General features: G+C 42.4%; 1 protein-coding gene across 1 annotated transcript in view; it reads right to left on the bottom strand.

Annotated features, from left to right (window-relative positions):
* LOC138971100 (xanthine dehydrogenase/oxidase-like) overlaps positions 1–22,937 on the bottom strand; it is a 32,981-nt gene that overhangs the window by 1,321 nt on the left and 8,723 nt on the right. The window contains exons 9-35 of the mRNA XM_070343718.1: positions 22,755–22,832; positions 22,177–22,321; positions 21,610–21,777; positions 20,750–20,826; positions 20,365–20,458; positions 19,570–19,682; positions 19,150–19,331; positions 18,753–18,915; positions 17,563–17,773; positions 16,038–16,207; positions 15,497–15,616; positions 14,260–14,478; positions 13,752–13,815; positions 12,577–12,646; positions 12,062–12,149; positions 11,704–11,790; positions 11,025–11,216; positions 10,363–10,508; positions 8,340–8,421; positions 7,032–7,127; positions 6,023–6,151; positions 5,205–5,338; positions 4,570–4,684; positions 3,518–3,604; positions 2,857–3,024; positions 1,443–1,613; positions 1–1,007 (exon numbers count right to left, since the gene is read on the bottom strand). The exon at positions 1–1,007 is cut by the window's left edge and continues 1,321 nt beyond it. Of these exons, the coding sequence (XP_070199819.1) occupies positions 951–1,007; positions 1,443–1,613; positions 2,857–3,024; positions 3,518–3,604; positions 4,570–4,684; positions 5,205–5,338; positions 6,023–6,151; positions 7,032–7,127; positions 8,340–8,421; positions 10,363–10,508; positions 11,025–11,216; positions 11,704–11,790; positions 12,062–12,149; positions 12,577–12,646; positions 13,752–13,815; positions 14,260–14,478; positions 15,497–15,616; positions 16,038–16,207; positions 17,563–17,773; positions 18,753–18,915; positions 19,150–19,331; positions 19,570–19,682; positions 20,365–20,458; positions 20,750–20,826; positions 21,610–21,777; positions 22,177–22,321; positions 22,755–22,832 (3,426 nt within the window). The 3' untranslated portion in view covers positions 1–950. The remainder of the gene's footprint in view (positions 1,008–1,442; positions 1,614–2,856; positions 3,025–3,517; positions 3,605–4,569; positions 4,685–5,204; positions 5,339–6,022; positions 6,152–7,031; positions 7,128–8,339; positions 8,422–10,362; positions 10,509–11,024; positions 11,217–11,703; positions 11,791–12,061; positions 12,150–12,576; positions 12,647–13,751; positions 13,816–14,259; positions 14,479–15,496; positions 15,617–16,037; positions 16,208–17,562; positions 17,774–18,752; positions 18,916–19,149; positions 19,332–19,569; positions 19,683–20,364; positions 20,459–20,749; positions 20,827–21,609; positions 21,778–22,176; positions 22,322–22,754; positions 22,833–22,937) is intronic.

Here is a 22,937-nt window from a genome sequence, read left to right as displayed (position 1 = left end):
ATGAGTACCCGGTGTGATTTCGAAGTGTTAAGACGTGTCAGTGTGCGTATCTTGGATTGTGATGTTCAAGTTGTAGTTGAACGATGTTTGTGTTTCTGTAATAATCAATGCAAGGAGTGTAGTTTGGGCCATTATAACTGTATTTTGGCAAAGGAGTGATTCAAGGATTGTTTAAAGAGACTTTGTGTGTGTGTTCAGTTGAACAAACGTTTTAGAGCTAGTTTTATATCAGCGAAGTGACTTTCGACCGGGATCGTGTTATACGTTCCGACGAGTTGTGTGCGGCTGTATATTGAGGAAAGAACTACATTGCCTTCTGGTATCGTTAAAATAAAAGTCACGTTACTGCAACCCCTGACTTGGCGTCTCTATTCAATGCTTCCTGCCTGAGCACCCCCTTCTCCACTCCACCCCATCACATCTGTGTAGAAAACCTGCAAGCGCTGTTTTCCGCATTATACGTACTATATAGTTGGGGTTATTTTGTGCGCATAGTATCTGTATCTTAAATAAACAGCAGCATAAATATCAGAGGGTAGCAAAAGGTTAACCTGCGATTATCATTACAAGAACATATCTTGCGAATACCGTCTAATTGAATGTAAGTTATTCTTGACTGCCACCATACGTATCAGGTACGTTGCTACTTAGAGAAAAAAACCACCATTACTATGACTGGGCGCTGCACACTCGTTGGGGGGAAAAACAATGACATAACATTATTTACAGTGCAATCTCTTACACATCAATGAACTACACATTGCACTATAGATACAGTAATGATGAGGATTCATCTCACAAGAGACAGGTACACAATTATGAGGATGTCATCTAAGCAAATGCAGGGTAGCCTTGTCCCGCGGGAGCTCAGTTCAACTGCTGGGCTTGCAGCTCGTCTTCATCCAACAGGCGACGAACAGCATGCGTTGTTCCGACGTGCCATGATGGCTTCACAGGTCCACGTACCAGTCCTTTGCTGTCTGGCTTTTCTTCTCCGCCGCCTGGAACTGTGGACCACAGAGAATTGATCAGCGTGCAGAATGTAAGCAAGGTACACTTAGGTTCTACACTTTTTCCAGTGCCACACACTCGTTGACAAAAAGACAGACAACAGAAAAACAGCAATATTCTGTGAATTATCTGTGTGTGCTCTCACTTTCAAAACGAACACAGCCGAATCATCCCATTAAAAAAAATGAAAACGTTGAAGAAAATTAACCGTTCTTGTCTTTTATTTCAAATTTACAATAAAAATAAAAAAATTGGAAAAAAATCGTATTTATTTAGAGCGCTTACGTCCCTTTGTTTCTTGTATCTCATAATGTGTGCTCTACTTCATTTGTTTTTGATTCTCTTCGCTTGTTTATTTGTTTTATTTGCAGTGAGCATGACGTTTGTTATTAGAACTGTACTATTCTGTTCACCGAACGAGTCTAACTAACCTGCTGCGTGAATCGATCACTGCAAGCCAGACGGATGCGATCAGGCGTGGCGGGTGTGTTCAGCGTGACGTAGATATCTTGCAGTCCTGCGTCACGCCTCGCTGACGTCACAGCATCGTGAACAGCATGCAGCACTGACGCGGCCAGGAACAGGGGCGGCTCTCCGGCGTTCTGCAAAAGACAGACACATTGCTGTTTGTGTTTTTAAATTACTTTTTTTTTTAAATCAAATAGACGAAAATGTGAAGAACATAAGACATGGACGATCTGTGAATGGGTTTACAGACTTGAAACTATAGCGGCATGTGCACAATTAATTCGTCTCAAAAAAACGAAAACACAAAAGACTTCTCATCAACCGTTGTATGACGACCGGTCGAATTCTAGAACACTTTTGATTTGACAAGGGTTTGTTATCGAATTCACATACGTGGCAGGCCTTTCATGACAAAAAAAGTTATTTTGGTTTCTGAAAAATTCTTAGCATGAAATCTTACTTGTACTTGTATGAAGGTAGGTAGATAAAAGGGAGAAGTCTCTCATCCCTTGTCTATCTGTGTTCGGCTAAAACTGCTGAGGTTGGGAATGACGTCGATGTTATGGACTGATTTTAATGTATCAGGTCTTCTTCTTCTTCTTCTGCGTTCGTGGGCTGAACTCCCACTACACTCGTGTTTTTGCACGAGTGGATTTTCACGTGTATGGCCGTTTTTACCCCGCCATTTAGGCAGCCATACGCCGCTTTCGGAGGATAATGTCTCAGGTCTAACTTTCATGATGCTAAAACGACTTTTAAAATCCGACAAGCGTCTAAAACCGCAGCCTTTCTTCAATTGAGAATACTGCAGCAGTGTCCTCGATGCCACAAGCACTTATCTTACAGGGTTCCCAAGGAACAATACTAGATGGCGGCCCTCATTAAATAATGTTTACGGTGTTATATACCGAAAACCAAATATCCCACATCAACACTTCTGTTTTAAAATCTTCACAGTTACTTTAAATACATTCTCGTGTCGTTTTGTTTTCCTTTGCATGACGTTTTTATTTGATTGGACGAAGTTGTAGAAATAAACATTGTTTTTCTTAACTGAATCGAATTGGTGGACATGCAACTATAGGTTCAAGTCTGTAAAGCCAGTTACGGATCGTCATTGTCTCGCCAGCGTCTTGCCAGCCGGGCTCTTGGGAAATGTTGGGGTAAGTTCATTATGTGTCTCATAAGTCAAGTGTTTGTCTGTCCGGTAAAAAGAGCACGGAGTAGAAGTGCAGTCAGTATAAAGTTTTGTTTTGTCATAAATTAAAACGTTCCAACAACATACCTTTCTTGTTTTTTGTTTCGGTTTTCTTTGCACATTTCATTTCATTTCATATTAAATAACGTATACGCTTGACTGAAAGAAGATACACTCACCTTGGAGGAGTAAACGGCCCTGGGGTTGCGGGCATGTCTCAGCAAGGACACATTGAAGACCTCGGGCACCGTGCCCAGGGTGGGCACCTTGTAGGTGCCCGGGCCTCGAGTCAGCAGCGTGCCATCGGGACGTACTTTGTACTGCTCCAGCATCATCATACCGTATCCCTGAGAGAAACAAATGTTTATTGTTGTTAGGAATTCGCTTTCCCATCCTGGTAACATATCAACCTCACCAGTTAATCCGCAGCCCAACAAGGCTCAAAACATCTATGCCGCTATGCTTGATGAACCGGATGCAATAGTTTGACTAAAGTACTATTCACATTGCCAACTTACAGCCAACTTTCCACAACTTTAGATGCACTGTTGTTATATTGCATTTTTTTTCTGTATAGTTTCATATTAACATTCATCATGTGTGTGTTTTAAATAAATTGGTCATTTTATCGTATTGTAATAAATGTAAGTCTGGTATGTATTATGGATTATACTCCCTATATATATATATATATATACCACTCCATACCTGAAATCTAAACAACGAAGTGACTGTGGTGAGATGAACAAAGTTAAAAATCAAAAGATATCTGTACTCACCGATACATGCAGTTCTTCTATCGGCGAGTACAGATATCTTTTGGTTTTTTTAACTCCATACCTGCACAAAGGCACCCTCCACCTGTCCGATGTCTAGTGTGGGGTTCAGGCTTTTCCCCGCGTCCATCACAACGTCTGATCGCAGCACCTGCACATATTTGGCTTTATATTTAATATCATTTACATTCAGATTTGGATTTTCATTAACACGTGATCAGAACATCATTTTATACGCATCGTTCTCTTCAGCTACATCGCCATTATTATCATCTTCGTCGACGCTACTATCATCATAGTAGTCATGATCATCATCATGAACATGATCATGATCATCACCATGATCATCATCATCGTCGTCGTCGTCATCAGGAGCAGCAGCAGCAGCAGTCATCATCGTCGTCGTCATCATCATCGTCATCATCATCATCATCATCATCATCATCATCATCATCATCATCATCATCATCGTCGTCGTCATCATCATCGTCATCATGAGCAGCAGCAGCAGTAGTCATCATCGTCGTTGACGCTACAATCATCATCATCATCATCATCATCGTCGTCGTCATCATGAGCAGCAGTAGTCATCATCGTCGTTGACGCTACAATCATCATCATCATCATCATCATCATCATCATCACCATCATCGTCGTCGTCATCGTCGTCGTCATCATAATTTCAATCACCACCACAACGACTGTCAATTCCTCCTTCTCATTATCGTCCTCATCGTCACCAGCACCACCACTATCCCTTTCCTACTCCTATTCCCCACCTTGTGCTCGCCAGAAAGGCAGTCAATCCCCACCTTGTGCTCGCCAGTAAGGCAGTCAATCTCCACTATTCCCCACCTTGTGCTCGCCAGTAAGGCAGTCATTCCCCACCTTGTGCTCGCCAGTAAGGCAGTCAATCTCCACTATTCCCCACCTTGTGCTCGCCAGTAAGGCAGTCAATCCCCACCTTGTGCTCGCCAGTAAGGCAGTCAATCCCCACCTTGTGCTCGCCAGTAAGGCAGCCAATCCCCACTATTCCCCACCTTGTGCTCGCCAGTAAGGCAGTCAATCCCCACCTTGTGCTCGCCAGTAAGGCAGCCAATCCCCACTATTCCCCACCTTGTGCTCGCCAGTAAGGCAGTCAATCTCCACTTCAGAGCACGCGGCACCGAAACAGAAGTAAGAGAACACTCGTCCCTGGTTTGTCTGGAAGTCGTAGCCAAGATCCGGAACGCTGCAGAACACACTTACTGTACTTTGTTACTGGCTATTTTAACGCACACTTGAAAAATAAGGTCTGTTTCAGTGTTGCTTGTGTCTGCATCCCTTCTCATGATGACAAACTGTCAGATTTGTCTAAAACAAAGAAGAACGGTCAAGGCAGGTTTGCTTAAAGTAGACGGCAAGTTGTGAATTACAAATGCCTTTCACAAAATCATTAACAGACTAAGGAGGCTTAATACAGTTTACATTCCGTACACAGGAAATATTGAGGGTGGCAGCAACGGAATACTCTCACCCCTTCTCATTCATTAAACACACATTCGCACCCAAGCATACAAGCACATATGCACGCAAGCATGCACGCACGCGCATGTGAACGCACTCATGCACACACACACACACACACACACACACACACACACAAACACACAAACACACACAAACACACACACAGGCGCGCGCGCACACACACACACACACACACACAAAGTAATCCCCCCCTATACATACATAAAAACAGAAATCCTTACATATGGAATCCCGAAGCAGATAGGTTCACGCGGGCCTTGTAGGCGGATTGGACCAGTTCTTCCCAGCTCAGAGTGACGTCATCACGCGTCTTCTGGTGTACGTCAAGTCTTGTGCGTAGCGTCTCGCACGCTTCCTTCACGTGCACATAGCAACAAGTCAAAACATAACCCAGAGGTATCTTCGAGCGATTCTAAGGAGTATGTCTACTTGTTCCCATTGTAACCATGTTTTGTGTGCCGTTTCAGCACCCCCCCCCACCAAAAAAAAACAAAACAAAAAAAACAAACGAAAACAATATCATGCCGGCAGCCGGTTTTTGGTTTCATCGGCTGCCGATGTTTTTGTTCCAGGAGAGGTTTTTTTTTGGCATTTTAAATACTAAAAAAGCTGGACCCCAACTTTTGCCGGTTTTTGGAATTTTCCAGGTTGCACCCATGCAATATCCACAATCCTGTAACTTATATGCTCGACTTACTGGAACAGGGGTCGTAAATTATTTCGAAAAAATTGCTGGCAAGACATTTTGCATAATCTCAGCGTTCCAGTTATCGGTTGTTCTATACTAATGTTAATTACAATGGAAGAAAATAACTGGAATTATATTATATCTGGACAATAAAACTGTTCGTCTGTCTCTGAACCAAACGGACGTTTAACGTTCTTCCCTCCAGAACAATACAACCACGAATATGTGTCAGCAGACTTACTCTCAGCAAAATGCACATTTCTATAATCATTTTTCACCTTCAAGAATGGAATCTGGAATTTTTTGTCACCTTTCCACGGATGAACTAATTAAGAAAAAAATGACACGAACCTTCACAGCCTCGCCGTAGATATCAGAGGACATGCTGGCAGCGGTGATCGAACTGTTGGGAACGATGTCTGTGCTGGTTTCAGTGATGCTAATCTTCGAGGTGGGCACCCTCAGGAGACGACTTGCAATCTGTTTACAGCAAAAGACAGCTTTTTGTATGTGTGGTATCCCCCGGTGGGGTAAGCTTAGAAACAGTCACACACGTAAAAACACTCGAGCAAAGAAAAACAAACGCTCTATCTCTCTCTTTCTGTCCCTATTCTTCCCTCTCACACACTTTCTCTTCCTATCCCTATCTCTTAATCTTTCTCTCTCTCTCTATATCTCTCTGTCTTTCTCCCTCTCTCTCGTTTGTATTTATTTACTTATTCAGCCAGTTCTTTATTACATTATTTTGGCATTATCCAAAAGTCTAAAAAATATTTTACATAAATAAAAAGCAAATAAGCCTACAAAACCGCTCCACTTCAACTATATTTCGCGTACACTATGGCAACAACCCCAACAGAATCTGTACTTCCATCCCCATTTTGAAATATCGCAACAACAGACTTCCAGATCTATAACACGATCATATGTGTTCTCTGTTTGCATGTCTGTCCAGTGTCCTGTCCCCCCATAAAGCATATCAACTCTACCTGTCCCAAGATAGGCCAATTGGTTCTAAGAGGACGTTAAAACTAATTATCATCCATCTCTCCTCTCTCTCTCTCCCTCCCTCCCTCTCTCTCTCTCCCTCTCTCATCCCCCCTCTTTCTCTCTCTGTTTCTCTCGTTCTTCCGTCCCTCCATCGGCTATCCTTGTCATTCGATGTCATTAATCCAACAAATAAGGGCACACATTTGTGTTCCACAAACTGCAAATGTACTTCACAATTGTTTTGGCTTATTTTTATAGTCCAAAAACTGCAAATAAGGGGAAGTTGTTTTGGCCCTTATTTGTTGGATTAATGACATCGAATGCCAAGGATAATCGTCTCCTCCATCTGCCCGTCATTCAGTCTGCTCACCTGAATCATCTTAGTGTTCAACCCCTGGCCCATTTCCACTCCGCCGAATGAAACCAGCACTGACCCGTCAGAGTAGATGTTGACAAGAGCACCGCCCTAGAAACAACACATTTACACTCCTTGGTGAACTGTTAAGGCCTGGTGCTCACCTATGTAACTTCAGCAGGACAGACGACGCACTGCAGATTATCCCAGCCCGCCACACGTTGCGTGAAAGGAAAACAGGCCAAGTACTCGTCATAATCCCTATCGCAGCATCAATAATAATATGCAGTGCGTTGTCTGTGCCGCTGAAACTGCGCAGGTATATTCTGCCCTTAACTAGACTGTGGCTTCCTTTTTGCTACATATAAGCATTATGTAGGTCACCGAGCATGGCTAAGAACGGGTAATGGTAGATCTGTACAAAGTCGCATATCCATAATTATATCACCAAGATTAATGAGTACTCCGTTGTTGCTTCGGTTGGTCAATATAACGTTTACGGCATCTTGGACGTGAACATAATTCAAGAGTTGCAAGAAATCTCTTTTTGTTAAGATGTTGATGTACTGGGGAAACCCATTGATAAGACCCCCCCCTTTTTTTTGTTTTTAAATGTTCTCTAAGGGCAGCTGTCGGGTTGCCTGGCCACGAAAATGCGCGGAGCTGCGTGCGAAGAGTTGTCCGAGTGGATTCATCAAAAAACTGTTGAATTGGTCCACAAGAACACACTTTTATCAACAGTTTGAAACCATTCAAATGCGTGAAACTTTCTGCTAGTGTTAACAATCCGCAAGAAAACGAAGCCCTGCTTTCTTAACCACAATGTCAGGGCATATTCCCAACCTTGGGCGATAAACTATTATGTATTCTTATAGTCTGTTCATACTGTCTGTAAATGTATCTCCATTGTAAGACTCGTCCTTTTTTAAAACATGATTTTCTGATATTTTTGGCGAAATTAAAAATGCGATTTGACTGTCATTTCAAGGTCAACCAACCGCAAACAGTCAGTCCTTGTCTTAGAGACTCCCTGTCCTCTTTCCAGGGAAGGCATGCTTTTGCATTGTAATTTTACCGTTGAATCTATAAAACTGCATGTGTCATTAAGAAAACAAGCGCGCCCATATGCGATAAATCCAACTACAGATTTTAGATAATGAAAAAGTAGTACAACTGCAACTTATATTTTGATTGCCTTAGCTGTTTTCTACACAGGCATAAAAACGAACATGATGGCTAATAAAAAATAAATTCAAAATTACAGAGAACTTTTGGTCGCCTCCGTGCTTCTAAAGACGAGTAAGAGAATCAATTGATTAAAACCTGATTTAAGAAGACCGCGGTGAAGGCCATCCCATACTTGGTCGGAACAACAGAAAGACCCCGCTTCCGCCACCGATTTTCTCTGAAAATAGACCATTTTTGCAAAACCTAAATGGATAATTATTAAATAGGGTATAGAGTCTGTAAAAGACCAATGTAATGTAGATTGTGAACATAAAAATTAAGTCGTGTTTTTTTTTTTAATGAAAATGTCTTTCTCATAACATTTTTGAATTTCCCAAAGTCAATTATTATTCACAAGGGTTACTGATGAACGAAGGCTTGGGGATTATCATTATGATTTTGATATTCACAGACTGGTCCCAACATGTGCTTTATTTTGTCCCAAAAATTGTATGTCAATTTTTTTTTTCTCTGAATATTACGGCGAAATAGGGAGAAATCCTTAACACTTTTGAAAACAGAACGCTGCGAGTCGAGTCGAAGCGAATTTTTAGAACCGATGAATTTGTAACAAAAGTGTGTGTAAGGTCACTTGTCCAAAGATTAAAACAAGTCTTGAATCTATTAAACATGCTTGAGAATGGATCAAACGGAACAATTCCTACACCAATTTTGCCTTAGTTTACCCGTTGAAACCCGGAACATTATTAGACAATTATTAGAGATTGTGCTTATCATGCCGGCGTAACGCCGTCATCTTGACCCCGCCGTCATATTATTTCGATTCTCGGCCTCGTTGATCTTTTTTTCTTTTTTTCTCTTTTCCACAAATAGCATATTATTACAAAGTACAGAAAAAATGTGCTTGTTCTTCTAATTAATGTACATCAAGATATATTTATTATACTTGTTTAGCAGGTTATGTTGAGCATGTCTGGGGTTTGGAAATGTATTTAGTGTCTCTGTTTATGTGTGTGGTGATTGCTCACTTCAAAAAGAAACAACAAGCTTGTGAATTCCCTACCAGTAAAACAGACAAGCGTAAAGAGGTGAACCATAGGTTAAACAAAGTATGACGAAAAGCAGTAACAAAAGCACCAGAAAATACATTTTACAGAAAAAGACAAACGACGATAAACTCCACACTGAACGAAAAAACACCCTTCGATAGTACTGATGAGCGACCTTGGGTACCTTACATTCATGGGGCCAAATGTGTCCAACCAAGTTTTTGTATTTAACTTAGAAATTTGATTTATCCTAAAATGTTTCCCTTCTCATTCAAGGGACGTAACCACTCGGTACACGTTTTCGAAGAAATCTATTTTTTGGGTGAAATCTATTAAATTTCATCACCAATTTTCTTCACATGCAAGAAACTGACATGCCTTTCGTCCTTAAATAAGTTCACTTCATTAATTTTACCAGGAAACAACATTTCAATCTCGAGTATAAATCGAGGGGGTAATATGACAGCAGGGCCAAGATGACGGCGTCACACCGGCGAGTGGGGTTCGATCCCCACACAAGGCAGTAACAAATACACACTTTGTCCGAGCGCTCTCCAGTCGACCAAGCTGAAAATGGATGCCTGACCCTATTATTGCAGTGCAATGGAAGGTGAAGGCCGCGAAGGCGAGAGGACGGACACGTACCGCCCTTCGGAGAAGTTGAGATCTCCATAACATCTGGCTTCCCAGCGGCATGAACATGGCTTAGGCCATAAAATTTTTTTTGTCTGTTTCTGGTCACCCGACCGACCCTAAATTTCGGCGCCGACCCTAGACTTTTTTTTTCCAAACTCAAAAATGTTTTTGTTTTTTTTGGTGGTAAAGGACAGGGTGAGAAAATGAACAACAAAAACGTGTGAAAACGAAAGTCCGCTGACGATTTGTAAATGTGTTGAGTGTCTTGTCTCTATGTAAAGTGAATCCAGTCTCTTTGCGCGATTTTTAAAGTTAGTTTTATTGGTCTACATTTGGGGTAAAAAAAAAAAATTAAAAAAAATAAAATAAAAATCCCGACCTACCGACCCTATTTTTTTTAGCCATGTTACCAGAAACAGAATTTTTTTTTTTTTGGCCTTACTTTCACCTCTTTTTGTGTGTAAAACCTTTACCTGTTGAATTTGTCAACCTCCCGGCGCCTTGTGCTGAAATCACTTCTTTCCATGCATTCCTCCCAGCAGCCCTGTAGAGTCACGTGATCAAGCTTCTGGTTATAGTGCGTTAGGTCCCCTTCTTTGTAGAAGTTGATCTCCCGGACCTGATAAACATAGGGTTCTTCTAGTGCTTTACTTATAATCAAGGTTCGAAAGGCATATTCTGTAGAAGTATACTCGATGAAAAAATGTGAGTGAAGTTGTATTACTTGATATGCCTTCATTCAAAGTTAGGCAAGAGCACAGAATAATGTTTTGCGAATAATATTGAAAAGAAGGGACAACCGAGAGGAAAAGGAAAAGAAACGAGCAAAACAAGAAATAAACGCATGATTTGATAGCATGAACAATAGCAAATTGTTTGAAACTTCAGCGATACTTATCTCCTGCGCCAAACCACACAAAACTCTACCAATGGTGCTACAGCCGAGCAAGTCGATATACATTGAACTTGTAATACGTAAACGTGTATTCTTAAGATCGAATCATTAAGGATTCAACGTCGAAAAAGGATGACAACAACGACGAAGTTTACGACGATGTTGTAAATGACTAACAACCAAGAGAATAGCATCGATGAACACGAAATCGACAAGAAAGACAACAAAGCAATGACCAACCTTTTCAGGCGCCATCTTGAGAAAAGAGGCCACGTGGTTGATCCAAGTCTCGGCCACCACCATGGCCTGAGGACCACCGAAACCACGAAAAGCCGTGTTTGAGGGGAGGTTGGTTTTGCACAGTTCACCGCCGGTGCTCAGGTTAGGGATGTTGTAACAGTTATCGGTGTTAAACATGGCTTTTTCCATCACCTGAACAAATTGAACGTGTAAAATGAGGCTAAACCCGACTATATACAAAGCGGAGGAATACACAAAAACGTTAAAAATCAGTGTTAACCATGACGTACCAACCATGACGTATCTATTTCACAAAATAATTCGATCTGCTGTTGTAGATGTAGGAAGATGGCGGCAGCTGGAAAAAAAAAGGACTTCAACTTTGTTCCGTATCAGCGGTCAAATATGTTTGCGTGTATTGTAACGATCTCGTGTGAGAGTGTTTTGTCGAGGTCGGTTGGGCTTTTTTTTCCTCGGTTTTAAAACACAGCGGCATCTCCTGAAAAGAGAGCCTGCATGGAAGTCTAGGTTCCCATCGCAAGATGCAAATAACAAAAAGTGTCAGTGTTTGGTAGTTAATTGTATAAAGATAGCTTTATATTGATCACGAATGCGTTCCCTGTGCAAAACTGAGAAGAACTCCACATCGCCCTGCGGTCATTCCAACAGCAAACCTCACCCCGTTGCTGGTTTCTGAAGTGATCCCGGCGTTGAGGTACATGTTCACGTCCAGAACCTGGACTTTGCCGTCTGAGTTGAAGCCGACCTGTGAAACATACAACGCGTAATGTTATGAAAGCCAGGTTCAGATGCAGTCTATAGGGTTAAGCTGATAGAGAGAGAGAGAGAGAGAGAGAGAGAGAGAGAGAGAGAGAGAGAGAGAGAGAGAGAGAGAGAGAGAGAGAGAGAGAGAGAGAGAGAGAGAGAGGATGAGATAGAGATGTTGAAAGAGAGAGGATGAGAGAGAGAGAGAAGAAAATGCGACAGGTAGACAGACAGACAGACAGGGAAGTGAACAGGCAGACAGATGAACTGACCTTGTACTGGCCGAGCATAGGATGTCTTGTGGCTGTCATCATCATATCTTCATTACGGTCCAGTTGACATCGTACTGCCCTCTTCAGTCTGATGACAGAAGACCATCATCATCATCATCATCATCAGCATCATCATCATCATCATCATCATCATTATCTACATCATTATCATCATCATCATCATCATCATCATCATCATCATCATCATCATCATCAATCCAAATGTGACATTATTTGAAACACACAAACTAAATAAGAAAATCATGTGCATGCTATACGTAAATATTTCCCCACTATTCTCACGATCGTAAATAGGCACACATGTTGCATAAATACAAACTTATTTAACACAACAAAACATCAACCCTTCATCTCAAGAACCTTTTTTTTCAATTACTATTTTTAGAGTTTTAGCAATTCGATTTAGCCTCCCAGATTCTATGAAAACATTTTGCAACAAAGTCTACAAGTGAATAGTTAATATAACAAAATATCTAAATAATTTTTTATCTTACTTGTGTGCGGCAACTACCATGGGCAGTATGATGACGTACACTCTAGCCTGCTTGCCGCCAAAAGCACCTCCTGGAAAAACACATGAAATAACAGAATAAGAATTTAAAGCAACAATTTTGTTTCAGATAAATGTAGAAACCGATATTCTTCACATGTGTTTACTGGTTACTGTAGGTTGAAGACGTGCATATATTTTAGCAAGTTTTGGCTTACTCAGGAGAGAGAGAGAGTGAGACGGAGTGGGAGAGGGAGGGAGAGGGAGGGGAGAGAGAGGGAGAGGGAGGGAGAGAGAGTGAGAGAGAGTGTGAGAGAGGGAGGGAGAGAGAGTGAGAGAGTGTGAGAGAGAGAGAGAGAGAGAGAGAGAGAGAAAGAGGGGGAGAGTGTGTGAGAGAGAGATAGATAGGGTGAGATAGAGATGTTGAAAGATAGAGGATGAGAGAGAGAGAAGATAAGACAGGCAGACAGACAGACAGACAGAGAAGAGGGAGAACATAGCCCCGTGGAGTGTTTAAGTACAATACTGAAAGAAGAATGAATAAATTGAGCGTCATGCAGTGTGAAGACGAACGGTATAAATGTAGATATTGATTAAGTTGTAATCTAAACAACTAAGTTATTGTGGTGAGATGAACAAAGATAAAAAAGATTAAGTTGTATAAAGAACAACCAAGTACTACGAGTATATGTGACCCTCCACCACGGAATGAGTCGCATGTCACCTCGTGCGGTTCTGCGCTAGGCTTAATATAAAGTCCGGGGGGACTGTGGTAACAGTGTGAGGGTCACCTTAGTCACAGGCTTATAACTCGAAAAGTTTTCGCTCTTTTCTAAAACAGTTTTCACCACTGGATAGAGCATAAAACACTCTTTATGAAAATATAAAAATATGAAAATCATGCAAAGGTGACATGCGATTTATTCCGTGTCACATATAGGCGATCCTGGTGAACAGAAAAACACAAACTCAAGAAAGATTTTTGACGCATATCGGTCCCGACAGGATAGCTTGTTTCCTTTCATCAATTTTACTTTTCTGTTTAAATTTGTAATCATAATTATTATCAAATCAACAAACTTCAATGATTAATCCATATTTGATTTTATACCATAAAACCAGATATTCTATCGCAGAGATTTAGGTCAACCAATAAAACAACGAAAGACTAACACATACCCACTCGCTTGGTACGGACGTTGATCTTGCTTCTTGAGACATTCAACGTTTTGGCCACGTTTTCCTTGTAAAGACGAACAAAATTGAAATGAAAGCAAAAAGCAAAGCATACACGCACACACACACACTAAAACACACACACACACGCACACACACTAACACACACACACACACACTAACACACACACACACACCTACAAACACATGCGCGAGCGCAGAAACACACACACACACACACACACACACACACACACACACACACACACACACACACATGCTCGCGCGCGGAAACACACTCTCATAAACGCACATGTGCGCGCGCAGAAACACCCCCTCCCCATACACACACGCACAAACACACAAACACACAAACAATCATCCCTCACATTTCCCCATTACCCCCTCCCTGCGATCCATACTCCTCCCCCACCCCCACCCACACAAACACAAAAACTGCTAAACCCACATGTCTTCGTTGTGTGAAAGCTAGACTTCCACCGCAACCAACCTGAACACCAGAAGGACTCTGGGCAGACGCGAAGATTTCCATCTCCCCGTCCTCCCCAGGCCGGACGAGGGCCACGTTGGTCTCAAGATACAAGTGTTCCTGGGCCTCTATGTGCACCTCGCCCTGCAGCACGTGCTCCACCTCCGCAAAGGCCGCTGTGACGTCACCACGCTGGATGGAATGCGGCTGAGGAAAGTAGGAGTCCTTTGCGATGGCGTCCTGTGGATTTGAAGGTACAGATGTTGAAACTGATTGTGTTTATTAAAGGCACAGTGCATCTCACAGCCTTAGTTTTGTGTTTTTGTTGCAACTGAGTGCATTTACAGTTCAAAAATCCTCCTATGGTAGTAAAACAAACCCAAAACTACCCAACGTCGACATCTGTGAAGCTCGACAGTTTCTTGTTCACGCGAGTGCATACATTAACCTAGTTATTACGTGGTGTTTGAATTGGTCGGAGTTCGATTCAACTGAGTGATTTCGGCCTCCATTTTGTTTTACACAACCTCATGATGACATCTGACATAGTTTGCTAGTGACGTGTCTTTTTGTGCATGATGTGGTGATCTACCTGATCTAAATTTTGATCCAAAAATAGGCCAAGACCAGCCGGGTCCGCGTACGAAATTAATTCGTAAAAACATCGCAGTTCTTGACTCTTTGGGTGCAAGTCAATGAAACTTGGTAGTTCTTCTAACGGATAGCTGCCTGAGGCATGACTAAAAGCCCCAGGGGCTCCGTGCACCTGGATTTGACAAGTTCAGTACCTTTAACTTTCTAATTGTGAAAGGTTGTTTGTTTAATATGGGATTGTGCATCGAAGAAGAGATATATCCCAGTAAAAGAGATGCAGGCTGATTCAATAAGTTAATCTTAGCTTTAAATAGTCGATTCCAAAAATACATATTATTTATTTGTTCGTTGATTTTGCTTGTTTTGGTGTAACTTTGTATTCGTTACCTAAAAGTAAGATTGTTTTGGCCTTACGATGCGATCATCTCTACGCTAAACTTGTGTCCCAGTGATGAATGGAAACTTGAATGGAAAAACGGCAATGTAAGACATACACAGGCTTACAAATACAAAACAATGCAAGCTCTAGGGCATTTTTCAGGTTCAAAGATATTGTCAAACTTTTAGGTGACTACACACACACACACACACACACACACACACACACACACACACACATACACACACACACACACACACACACACTCACAAACACTGTACAAACCTGGATGGTGATCACAGCATCCAACGTTTCATATTCCACAACCACGGCAGCTGCAGCCCGCTGAGCCAGCGTTTTGTTTTCAGCTAGCACCACCCCTATAACCTGGCCTTGGTGAGTCACCTGTAATCAGAATATGCACATCGTGAACGTCATTGTCATTATTGCCATCATCACTATCATCCTCAACGTTGTCTTCATCAAAACTACCGTTGTCTTGGCCAATAGCAACCTCACGGCCATCAGGGTTTCTCCTTCGCCAACATTTCCCGGGTTTTCTATCGGACTTTAGATAAATAAACAGTTAAGAATTGTTAATTTTATATTTACATTTTTAAGTAGCTGAATGCAATGCGTATTTAATATCACCAAGAGTCTGTTGCGTATGGTTTGACCTGATGCAGTATCTGGAGCTCTCACCGCGTACCGTCATATTTATGATTAAACTCATTCAAAGCACATGCGTTTGGCATTAAAAAGAGAACACAGAGCTGACACAGAGAAGAAATACAAAAGGAGAAACGGAGGAAAGACAAAACCTTACCTCGTCCGACGCAAAAACTACGTTTCCATCGCCCCAGATATTGGAACCGGGTATGTCCTTGTGGGATACAAAGTCCACCACCCCATTTATGGCCAAAGCGGGTGCAGGGTCCACCCGGATCAATCTGGCGTGAGCTTGGGTACTCAGCACGCACCCCATGTACAGTTCTCCTGCATAACAAAACAGGAAATAGATGTATTTGTTTGCTGATTTGTTGGGAGTGATAATCTTCTGAACCATTGCCGTTGATCTCGTTTGACTCGTGAAAATAGACAGAGAGCGGCCTCCCAAGAGGAGAAAAGTCCGGTTTACACAGCTGGGCCGGAATGTATGTGTCGAGGATAGAGACTTTAACCCGGGATAAACTCTATCTTCGAGCTAATCCTGCCCACTTTAAACATATTCCAATGCATGAGTCGACGTTAGCTCTATCCTCGCGCTAAAATCCGGGTCAAACTATCCCCTCGTTTTGAAGCTGATAAGTCTTTTATCCCGGGGTTAGTTGAAAAACAACATGGCGGCGGTCGCACTTCAAGTGCGAAGAAACCGTAGTGTGTTCACATACAGGAATAACCTGTTTGATGTGTTTGATGTATCGATGCTATCCTGGGGATAGATAGTCCGAGCTAAGCTTTTAGCCCGGGGTCAAGTTGAACCTCGACACATACATTCCGGCCCAGGTCTTCGGTTTTAAGAATTGAAAACAAACCGTTAGTCTGTATGGAATTTATAACAATTGGGAGAATTTCTCGTGAGGCAAAAAGACTCAGTATATTAATCAGCGAACCAATCTAAGTGCCAGCGGATACAGGGTCATGACATTTTGCAGCATTGTATAGAAGGATTTCGTTTCGGCTCGATTCGGAATACCAAGTCATGTATACCATCAACATTTAGCCTCAGAGGATTTTACATATCGCTCGTTCTCAATTAACGGAGACAATGAGAGATACTTACAATGGAGCCTCATCGTCCTCTTGGACAACTTTTTCCGTCGTTCGCGGAAGGCATTAGCAAGAGACAGAGACGCTGACAGCCATCTCTACCTTGCAATGCAGGCATAACGTCCACTCAAAAAAATGTTTAAACATGAAAGAGGTTGAAAGACGCTTGTTCGTTTCAATGCTTATTCTTTCTGGGGCCAGGAGCTTGGTTCCGCGCAACTTTCACTCTTGTTGCACTTGTCGTATACATTTAGAGCGCTTACTTCTTTCTGCTTCTCGATCTCATAATTGTCCACGCAGACAAATTCTCCCGTCATCTGCAGAAGTATTTACAGCGTTGAAGGGAGACAGAGAGTTGTATATGCCTTGTGACGTCGGGATGTCATCTGCAAAAGTATTTACAGCATTGAGGAGATACAGAGAGTTTCAGATACATTATACCTTGTGACGTCGGGATGTCATCTGCAGAAGTATTTACAGCATTGAAGAGAGACAGAGAGTTTTATATACCTTGCGACGTCGGGGTGTCATCAGTGCAGAAGTATTTACAGCATTGGAGAGAGACAGAGAGTTCCAGATACCTTGCGAGGTGGGGATGTCATCCACGTAGACAGCTTCTCCCGTTGTCTGCTTGTAGGCCGCCTGATGCACCAGCGGCCTGTGAACCGCGTCCTCCAAGGGTTGATCAGGCGTGACGGCCTCAAACACCTGGGTGCCGTGGGCCAGTTCACGCTTCATTGGCTGCGTGGCGCTCACGTGGGACGCCTCCTTGAGGACGTCCAAGGCTTGGTTCTGAAACAACCAGGGCAGTCGGGTAGCTCAGTTGGTAGAGCACTAGACTTGTAAGAATTGAAAACAAACCGTTAGTCTGTATGGGGGCCCGGTAGCTCAGTTGGTAGAGCACTAGACTTGTGATCGGAAGGTCGCAGGCTCGAATTCGGGCCGGGACGGACACGGGTCAACTTTATGTGCAGACTCAGAGACGGAAGCCATGTCCAACCCCCGTGTCACCACAATGGCACGTAAAAGATCTTGGTCATTCTGCCATAAGTGCAGATGGCTGATACCACCTAAACACGCATACACTTGTGTATCTCGTCAAAAGCCTTGAGGGCGTAAAACTCGAATCAAATAACCCATAGCTTGTCCTTAAGAGGCGAAATATTTAGCCCGTACGACATAAAGCATTCTCTCTTTCTTTCTTTTTTTCTGAAACAACCAAGGCAGTCGGGTGATTGTGTATTACTTCTAATACGAACAATGAAAACACCGGTAATACAAAAAACACCGTGCTCTACAACCTGCGTGAACAGACACCTATTAAGGGCATAATAGACCTGCGCAGTTTCAGCGGCACAGACGACGCACTGTATGTTATTGATGCTGCGATAGGGATTATGACGAGTACTTGGCCTGTTTTCTTTTCACGCAACGTGTAGCGGGCTGGGATAATCTGCCGTGCGTCGTCTGTCCTGATGAAGTTTCATAGGCGAGCGCCAGGCCTTAGGGGCAAGTTATACCTGCGCAGAGTCAGCGGCACAGACGACACACTGCAGTTTATTGATGATGCGATAGGGATTATGACGAGTACTTGGCCTGTTTTCTTTTCACGCAGAGTGTCATTATCCCTATCGCAGCATCAATAATCTGCAGTGCGTCGTCTGTGCCGCTGACTCTGCGCAGGTATAACTTGCCCCTTAGTGACAGCAGCGAGGTACTGTAGACATGATTTTTCGACACGGAAATCTTAAATTGTGATATGAGTTAATACCTGTTTGTGAAGTCGCTGAAGAATGTCCATGTAGCATTTAAAGAAGAAGCTGACAGTCAGTGATCGTCGATACTGTATCATTCCGCCTGGAGCCTCATCACTCAGGGGCAAGTCCTCGGCCAGCGTCTGACAAGCCAAAGAAAGTAGTTCCTCGTTCCACTTCCTGTGAAATTCACAAATATTGTAAGGGCTTAACATACATAATAATTGTCATGTCAGTCTAATAATTCTTAGTTTTTACAGGTATCTTTCTCATCAAATTCCCACCCGGCACATAAAAACTTCCGCGCTGTTGATTTTTGGTATATGACAAAGTGGAGACATGGTCTTATTCGCTATGAAAAGCCTTGCCAGATTTGAGATAGTGAGCCAAACGGCGCTTTAACATATTCCTCACCGTCCAACAAGGGCGCTGCTGGTCTTGGTTGCCAAGACAGTGGTGGGCGCCATTCCGCCAAACGCCAGCGCTGCTTCCTGAACGGTACAATCCTCATTCAGCACAACACGCATCCCGGCATTCACAATGGACGTGTCGTCGTCCTTCCGGTTGGCTTGCTTGTACCCGTAGAAATACTCGTTCTGGAATTACCCGTGTGACTTTTAGCTTGGCAACATTACAGAAAGGTAACCTTCAAGGATATTCTTGAACTTTTATGATTTAAATTAAAAATGCACTATCCAGGGCCATAATCGCAATATATCTAATAAAAGCCACTTAAAACACCAAACCTTTGCCTGCCATTTCCGGAAAGATTGTCCTGTTATTTTACGTTCACAAAATGGTCGTCAAGTGGTTGTTTTTCTTCCAAACAAGTACCTGTCTGGAATAAGGGACGCAGACGGACAGCAGTATCTCTGAAGGTTGTGTAGCCGTCTTTCTGTATCCGGTGAAAAACGTGGAGTCCATGGTCACATCCCGAGTCGTTGCCTCTGCAAATCAAAAATACTGTCATTGCGAGGTAGTCTTAATTGCCACATTGTCAGAGCACTGGATCGGCTTTTATCCCCATAGGCACCGTCACAAATGCCCACTTTTGCACAATCAGAGTTACCTAGTCGTCCCCGTCGAGCCGCCAATCGAAGCAGGCTATTTCTCAAGGCTTATAAACTGATTTGAATTGACAAAAGTGATTTTGGCTATTGTTGTTGAGAGCTCTAACTAAATATAAATAAACGAGATTAACAGTTTGTGAGCGCAAAAACAGCAAGGCAGAGTACCTGGGAGTCGCCTTTTTTGAGCTGGTCTGGAGAGAAGTTGAGAACTCAAGCAACTACCCAACAAACGACAAATCCAAGTCATTAAGTACTGCACACGATACTGAAAACACCGTTTAGGTATCTAGTGAAGCAGGTTCAGACCGAGAGTTAAATACATAAACAAGTTTTGACACATAACTTGCTAATCACAACAATAAAATCAACAACATCTCGATCTCTTTTTTTTTGGGGGGGAGGGGGGGGGGGGGGGAAGGGGTATGTGAATATTACTCAGCTCAAATTTGATCGAAACAGAGTGAGAGAAAGGGGTTGTGGTAAAATTCATTTCAAAACAGAAAAAAATAACACACAATGGAAATGCCCAGAAAACACAATGACGTATTATTCAATTTACCTGTAGAAATGAACTGTAGCTTCGCCCCGCACGCCATCAACAACGGGTTCAAATCCGAAATAGGGCTCGCCGTCATGATGTTCCCTCCCAACGCCTGTTAACACAATAATGATTGTAATGTTGATTCTGAAGGGTGGCTCAATAGCAAGAATCAGAGTGATTTGTTAGTTCAAGAGTGTTTCCACTGTCGAGCGAAATTTAACCAGACATTACGCAGCTATTAGTACGTGTATTCGTCAGTTTGACAGAGTTTCGTTGTAATTGTTCATCTGTGACAATCAACATTTTCAAAGTATCGCTAAGTGATTGCAGTTAGACAGTGTACCGCTGAGAAATAAATTAATGAATATTGAAAATGTACAGAAGACAAGAGAAATGTTCCTACCGCAACGTTTCTCACTTGGCTCCCAGCAAACCATCTCAGCATCTCCATCACAGCTGAGAACACGCTCGTCTTCCATTCTGACGAGAAAAACAAACAAAGAAGACAATGTGTAATGGCCCATATCAGTTTTCATTTCATGCTCACTCTCGTCTTCCATTCTGACGAGAAAAAAACAAACAAAGAGGACAATGACGTGTAATGGCTCATATCAGTTGTCATTTCATGCTCACTATCGTCTTCCATTCTGACGAGAAAAACAGACAAAGAGGACAATGTGTAATGGCCCATATCAGTTTTCATTTCATGCTCACTCTCGTCTTCCATTCTGACGAGAAAAACAGACAAAGAGGACAATGTGTAATGGCCCATATCAGTTTTCATTTCATGCTCACTCTCGTCTTCCATTCTGACGAGAAAAACAGACAAAGAGGACAATGTGTAATGGCCCATATCAGTTTTCATTTCATGCTCACTCTCGTCTTCCATTCTGACGAGAAAAACAGACAAAGAGAACAATGTGTAATGGCCCATATCAGTTTTCATTTCATGCTCACTATCGTCTTCCATTCTGACGAGAAAAACAGACAAAGAGGACAATGTGTAATGGCCCATATCAGTTTTCATTTCATGCTCACCATCGTCTTCCATTCTGACGAGAAAAACAAACAAAGAGGACAATGTGTAATGGCCCATATCAGTTTTCATTTCATGCTCACTCTCGTCTTCCATTCTGACGAGAAAAACAGACAAAGAGAACAATGTGTAATGGCCCATATCAGTTTTCATTTCATGCTCACTCTCGTCTTCCATTGTGACGAGAACAACAAACACAGGGGGATACCGTTACATTATGTAGTTACCAGGCAGATCGTTGACGGCTTCTTTCAGCACAGATTCCAGGGTTACCAAGGTAACGGAGGCCCCGAACTTGATGCCAGAATCCGTGTGTTCCACTGTCAGTAGTTCTGGCACGTGCGTCGCTGCTACCAGGACCGGGTAGTGCTGTTTCTTGAATCTCGTCTCTATACCTGAAACAGTGATATTCGCCACTTGTTAAAGCTTGTTTCCATGTCTGAAACAGTGGTTTGCGCTATTTGTTAAAGCATGTTTCTATGCCTAAAACAGTGGTTTTTGCTAGTGTTAGAGCTTGTTTTTATGCCCGAAACAGTCAAATTCGTGGATAACGACACAGGTTTATTGTATGAGTGTGACCGGGTAGTGCTGCTTCTTGAATCTCGTCTCTATGCCTGAAACAGTGGTTTTCACTATTTGTAAAAGCTTGTTGCGATGCCTGAAACAGTGGTTTTCGCCATTTGTAAAACCTTAATTAATTCTATGCCTGAAACAGTGGTTTTTGCTGTGTGTAAAAGCTTGTTTCTATTCCTGAAACAGTGGTTATCGCTATTTGTAAAAGCTTGTTTCTGTACCTATCTCTGTGTTGCCGACCACAAGCTTGCAGTCAGGGTGACTCTTCTTGATGTCCAGTAACTGGGTCAGTGACGTAGGTCTGTACCACGTGACCCGACCGGAAGTGAATTTCAAAGCCTCTTTGTTGAGTCGCATGGCCTGCGTCTGAAAAAAACGCACTGTTGTTTTAAATGCCTGTGTGAATGTTTCATGTTAAATATAGCGAACCCTTTTATCTAAGCTGTATCTACGCATATTCTTGTGACCTTTTCTCAGAGTTTTGTTCTCAAGTTTTTTTCTGGTCCCCTTGTGTCATACCTGGTATTTTCTTGTACATATTTGCATATGTATATGCGTCTTTTTTTTAAATCAATCAATTGATCAATCAATCAATTCAATAATGTATTCATTTTTTCAATCAAATAATCAATCAATCAATCAATAATTCATTCATTTTCTCAATCAATTTAATCAATCAATCAATCAATCAATCAATCAATCATCATCATCATCATCATCATCATCATCATCATCATCATCATCATCATCATCATCATCATCATCATCATCATCATCATCAATGAAGCAAATAGCGCACCTTCAGGAAGGGGGGAAAGATAGGTTCTTGTGTCGGATCGTATAGCGGTGAGAACTTGGTCGTCGCCGAATGTGTTTCCTACAAACAGAAACAAACACAAAATCAAGCGTGATCACAAAGCCTTTTGAGAAAAAATGGGCGGTGTCTCTAGCACTTCTTCTTCTTCTTCTTCTGCGTTCGTGG

Source organism: Littorina saxatilis, linkage group LG7 (genome assembly GCF_037325665.1).
Source record: "Littorina saxatilis isolate snail1 linkage group LG7, US_GU_Lsax_2.0, whole genome shotgun sequence".
In the NCBI taxonomy this organism is placed as follows: Eukaryota; Metazoa; Mollusca; class Gastropoda; order Littorinimorpha; family Littorinidae; genus Littorina; species Littorina saxatilis.
The sequence above is the reverse complement of the archived record's forward strand: the minus strand, read 5'-3'. Positions and strand labels throughout refer to the sequence as shown.